This window comes from Sinocyclocheilus grahami, unplaced genomic scaffold, assembly GCF_001515645.1.
Source record: "Sinocyclocheilus grahami isolate Dianchi unplaced genomic scaffold, SAMN03320097.WGS_v1.1 scaffold1044.1, whole genome shotgun sequence".
Lineage (NCBI taxonomy): Eukaryota > Metazoa > Chordata > Actinopteri > Cypriniformes > Cyprinidae > Sinocyclocheilus > Sinocyclocheilus grahami.
The window spans coordinates 277,792-283,986 of NW_015506223.1; the positions used below are offsets into that span (position 1 = coordinate 277,792).

At 40.9% G+C, this 6,195-nt stretch overlaps 1 protein-coding gene across 1 annotated transcript in view; it reads right to left on the reverse strand.

Annotated features, from left to right (window-relative positions):
* Nucleotides 1-6,195, reverse strand: part of LOC107566074 (alpha-1,3-mannosyl-glycoprotein 4-beta-N-acetylglucosaminyltransferase C-like) — a 21,687-nt gene that overhangs the window by 12,141 nt on the left and 3,351 nt on the right. Inside the window, exon 3 of the mRNA XM_016251451.1 lies at nt 3,580-3,694. Within this exon, the coding sequence (XP_016106937.1) occupies nt 3,580-3,694 (115 nt within the window). The remainder of the gene's footprint in view (nt 1-3,579; nt 3,695-6,195) is intronic.

A 6,195-nucleotide genomic window follows, 5' to 3' on the forward strand; every position in this document is an offset into this window, starting at 1 on the left:
TGGAGACCAGAGGGAAGCAGGGAACCAACGTGGAGCTGGAGACCATAGCGAAGCAGGGAGATATGGTGGCATAGGGAACCAGGGTGGAGCTGGAGACCAGAGCAAAGCAGGGAGATATGGTGGCACTGAAGACCAGACCGAAGCAGGGAACTAGGGCGGAGCTGGAGACCAGAGAGACGCAGGGAACCAGGGTAGAGCTGGAGACCAGTGCAAAGCCGGGAACCAGGGTGGAGCTGGAGACCAGAGCGAAGCTGGGAACCAGGGTGGAGCTGGAGACCAGGGAGAAGCCAATGGAGCTGGAGACAAGGGAGAAGCAGGGAGTGAGGGCAGAGCTGGAGAGCAGGGCAGAGCTGGAGACCAGGCCGGAGCAGGGAGTGAGGGCAGAGCTGGAGAGCAGGGCAGAGCTGGAGACCAGGCCGGAGCAGGGAGGCGGGGTGGAGATGGAGACCAGAGCAAAGCAGGGAACCAGGGTGGAGCTGGAGACCAGTGCCCGGTTGCATAAAGCACCTTAAATGTAATTTTCACTTAAGATCACCCTTAAATTTCCCTTACACTTAAGGGTGTTGCATAAAATATCCCTTATGTTACTTAAGGGTTTCTTTAGGTGAAACCTCATAAACCCTTAGAATTTCTCTTAAGTATCCCTTAAACCCAATAAGTGTTGCATAAAGCCCCTTAACTGCCATTTTCCTAAAGATAACATAAGGGTTGGAAAATGTCACCTTAAGTGTTACACAAAAGTCTTCTACAAGTCATGATCGGCCACTTTATGTTAAACAGGTTTTAATTTACGCATTTATTCACATATAAATATTGATCAAATTACATACAGCACATAACGTTAATTAGATCAAACGTGTGTGCGTCACACTCGAGAGCAAATTTATATTCCATAATATTTTATTCCTGTACTTTCCTACATATTAGCTGGAGATGACTTGAAAAACACACATAAACCATATATCGTTGCAATCATGAGTTTGTGTTTACGGTTCTGCTTTTTGCTTATTTAGCTTATTAGATAGGCTACTTCTATGTATCCGGTTTGGACTTTCAGCGCGAGAGTGCCCTCCGGCTTCGAGTATGAATGAAACACACACTGCATGAATGTTTAGTGCTTTAATGTTCACATTGTTTTGGATGCGAATAAAATGTCATGCATAGACTATCTTGTCTCTTTGCATTTAAATATGTATTTATTCACACTAGTCCCTGAAAACCTCTACATGGACAGAAATGATGAGAGATCTTTATTTGTTGTCCAAGGATGAATAAAAGTCTTATGGGTTTGAACTGACACGAGGGTGAGTAAATTATTTTTCAGTTTTGAGTGAATTATCAATTTGAGTTTCTGTCTCGTCTGGTCCTTCTCTTTTATATTTGGTTTTCTTTTTTGTTTTCCTTATCCATGTTATATTATTTACTGTGAAAACTTACATCGCTATCTGCATTAACAAATAACGTGACCATGGCAACAGACGATTTTTTAACGGCAAAACCTGGGTCACTGTCGTGAAACACTTAACGGTTTCCCTTTGCTAAGGGAAGTGTTTAAGGGATTATATGCAACACCCTTAAATAATTCCCTTAGGTAAGGGGAAATCACGCCTTAAGTCTCATACTTAAGGGAAAAACTTAAGGTGCTTTATGCAACTGGGCACAGAGCAAAGCAGGGAACCAGGGTGGAGCTGGAGACCAGAGCAAATCAGGGAGATAGGGTGGAGGTGGAGATGAGGGCGAAGCAGGGAGATAGGGTGGAGCTGGAGACCAGGGACTGGCCGATGGAGCTGGAGACGAGGGTGAAGCAGGGAACCAGGGTGGAGCTGAAGACAAGGGCGCAGCAGAGACCCAGGGCGGAGCTGGAGACCAGAGTGTAACTGAAGACCAGGGCGGAGCTGGAGACCAGGGTAGAGCAGGGAGATAGGGCGGAGCTAGAAACCAGGAGGAAGCCAGTGGAGCTGGAGACAAGGGCGAAGCAGGAAACTAGAGTGGAGCTGGAAACCAGAGTGTAACTGAAGACCAGTGCAGAACTGGTGGAGCTGGAGTCCAGAGCAGAGATGGAGACCAGGGCAAAGCTGGATACTAGGTTGGAGCCGGTGCCCACAGCAACATCAGCAGCGGATCCACCACACTGGATGCCAGTCTCGTCTGCCCCAAAACAGGTCCACTGGCCGAGACAAGCTCTGTGACCACCAAAGCTGTAGGTGTATAGTGGTTATAGTGGGCTCCTCCTCCACCTCTCTCACAGTCAAGGAGGATCTGCTCAGCACAAGTGTTCACTCCACAAACTCATTAAATGTCCCTTGAGAACCATCACAGAACAATGTGCATTATGTGCAATGTGGTTCAGTGAGTCCAGATCGATAAAAAGTAATCAGATTATTGTTCAGGAAATGAGTGGGATAGGCTCAAAAATGAGCCCATGTATATGGTGTGTTACCATAACTTGCATCATACTCTTATTAGTCACTGATTCTGTCATCACTGCTTGCAAAACAAAGTCCCTTTAACGAGCTGATCTTGCCAAATGCTCTTGTACTGGCAGTATTGTATACAGTGAGAAAAGCTATTGTGTAATGGCTGAGAGATTAGTTTCCTAGAGTTAATAAATGACTTTACTATTTTATATTTAAAAAGTATTTTTATATTTTAGTCTCCTCAGTGGACAAACAGACTATTTAATTGTAATATTAATTCTGCTGCAGTTACTTCTGAAAGCTGATCTAAATATTTTACATTTATTATACCCCATTTTAATTTGCTACAACTACAAGATGACCACAAAGCTGATTCAGTCCAACACAACATAAAAGTCCAAACACAAGGCAACAGAGGGAACATGTAACAAATATTTTAAATTGTAATAATATTTTACAATAATACATATTTTACTGTATTGTTGATCTAATAAATGTTGCCTTAATGAACAGAATGTTTCAAAAACAAAATAAATAATAATAAAAAAATATTTACAGACTCCCCACACTTTTGAAGGGAAATCAGGAAGGGGGCCAACACTTTTTCACACCACTGTATATACTTACCTCTAATTCAATATATATTCTCAAATAAATTGCAAAACTTGCAGGTGTGTGATTTTCACAGTGTTTCCAGACAGTGGCAAACAGGAAGCAGTCTCACACTTAAAAACAAATATAGTGCAAAACTTGATGCAATGACTGAAGACATCCATTTTGTTTACATGTGCATAAATAATACGTTTAAAAGTGGCAATGCCCCTTATAGGCTGCACTGCATAAATGTGTTTATTTTGCAAAAATATTATTATTTATGCAGTATAAAAAAATGAACACCACATTTAATTGCAATTCCTTTAGTGATGCTGTAGCATAATCTTCTAGATCTGTTGAACCTAAAAATAACATCTACATCAAGAGTGTCAAACTTAATTCTGGGAGGGCCAAACCCTTGCAAAGTTTAGCTTCAACCTTAAGTAAAGGCAACTGATCCAGCTAATCAAATCCTTCAGGCTATTTAAAAAAAGACAGGTTTGTGTTTCTAAGAGCAGAGTTTGACATCACTGATCTACATGCATGTAGATGTAAATAGATAACTCACTCTTGGACGGCTGGAAGACTCCTGCCAGAACTTTAATGGAAACGTTGAAATGCAGGTAATGGCCCTTAAGATCGTCCACCCAAGTCTCCTTATCCCAGATCCAGGTCAGTGACCCCTGTAGCAAAAAATAAATAATAAATATAGCTGCAAGCAGCGATTACCAGGGTTCAAGCTCTTAAGGCATTTAAGCACATAAGGAAAAAGTAATTACATATTATTTAGCAAGCCTGTAAACACCTAAATCAATGATTTATAAAGTATTTTTGGCAAATCCAGGTAATTTACCACATAAATATGATGTTTTTTAACATTTATGACTGTTATAGCGCCTCCTGTTTCCCGATCTCCTTTGCATTCTTGTTTAGAATTAAAACTTTGCATGCTTGTTTAGAATCACCTGTCGCATGTGCTCACCAGGTTTGTGACGTTTTTAGTTTTTTTTTAGGCTTTATAGGATTTTGGGTTCATTTGGATAGGCCCCTTTTCTAAAGGACCCCGTCATAGCTTTCCAAAGGGTAAATTTCAACATTTGTTTAAATAATTATTGACCTACAGAATCCAGAGAATTATACTGTAGTGTTTTTTTTCCCCAGATTGAGCGAAAAACCTAGGACTAGCTCGCAAAAGTAGGTTTATTACATCTTCTCAATCATTTAACAAACAATTTGATTGACAGAAGTGGTACTAGAGGCAAAGTTGGCAAAGAGTTCTGTCATATGATATGAATATCGTACGTATATGTGAAAAACCATGCAATGTACAATCATTTACGCCCTTGAAAAATGCAATATCATCCCCCAGTGGCCGATTTCTTTCAAATTTCTTACAGACCTTTGGGACCGTGAGTCAAACAGGTCCACCGAGTTTCAATCCGATCGGCCTCTGTTAACCTTGCCTAATAGGTGCTCAAATTTCGTCAGCCAATGGCAGCCATGTTTTTTGAGATACTCAAATGTCCTTGTTGACACTTTTGGTACTTTGGACCAAGACCGTTGATAGGACAAATGGTTGCGCAGCGATAGACATTTTTATGTTTTTCCCTCTTATAGCGCCACCAAGTGGCCAAGTTTTTCCTGTGACGTCAGATTGAGAATCAGTGTTCTGAGTTTGGCAAAGATGCCTCATTCCTTTCAGGAGTTATAGGCATTTTACTAAAAGTGTCCCTGCCCCTTTCAAACTTTTTGGCACCCCTTCTGCAAGGGTGAGTTGAAAGTTAAACTTTTTTGATAATTATTGGTATTCACTCCCTAGGGAATCTTCCTGCACTGGTTTGGTTCCATTCGAACGAAAAACCTAGGGCTAGTTCGCAAAAGTAAAGTTTTCAAAAAATCCAAAATACCTGAAAATTTTGCCTGGCTCACGATCGAATCTGAGGCATGCCTTTTGTCCGGCGTGAGCCAACGATTCCAAAGACATGAGACACTTGAGCCTGCGACTGCCGGTTTCAAAGTTACAAGCAATTTTGTTCTTTTGATTGCTGTATCACCCCCGTCAGGCCAATTGAGGCGAGCCTTGATGACGTTGTAGGCGGTGTGAGTACTACCATCCCTCCAAGTTTTTAATGGTTTTGTCTGCACGATCAGCTTTACACGGAGATCACTGATCCGAGACCATTCTAACAATTACAATAGGGTTTCAGTGCTAAGCGCTTGAACCCCTAATAATTACTCTGCTCAGAACTAAAAGGAAATAAAGGTCCAGTGTCTGTCACTGGGGTGTTCCCTTTCAAAAGGTACTAATATGTACCATCTAGGTACTAATATGCACCTTTTAGGGGTAAAAAAGTTACAAATGTGCCAATGCAATGACAGCTTTTGTACCCTTTTTTCAGAGAGTGTAGGGAACTACAAACATGACAGGAAGTTCAAAATGTGGCTGGTTAGTTTCAGCTGTTAGTCCCTGCATGCTGTTGTAACCACACCATCATGTGAGTAAATGGCCTATTTTCTTCACCGACAACCATTCCAAAATAGCCGTGTATATAAAATTAAACCTTTTCGGAGGTTACAGTCAAAAAAAAATATATGGCTTTTGTCTTGATGCTTCATACATTTTGTTATCGATTCCTTATTTCAAACCAAACAAAGAAACAAATATGTTTTTGTGAAATGTGTTTCCATGTCACTATTCTCTTAAACTGCTTTTTACTGTAATGGGAAATATTCTGTTGTGAGAGATGCTGTAATCCAAGTTGATGAAGTAAATTCATTAACAGTACGACTCAAATGCACAGGAAACTCGGCAAGCTATGAACGGAACAAGTGCAACTTGTGGTGTGCCACAGTCTGAGACTAATATTGTCTGAGGACATACATCACAATTTTCTTTTGATATTTTGAAGATTCTTAAAAGGATAATCCACCCAAAAATGAAAAACCTGTTAATATTCACTCAACCTAATCTCATTCCAAACCTGTTTGACATTCTTTCTTTTGTGGAACATAAAAGAAGATCTTTTTAGCCCATACGATGCAATCTAGCGGTAAACATTACTGGTTACCCGCATTTTTCTGTTCTGCAGATAAAAGATAACAAGGTTTGGAACAAATACAAGGGTGTGTAAATGATAACAGGAATAAAATTTTTTTTTTTGGGGGGGGGGGGGGGGGGGGGGAG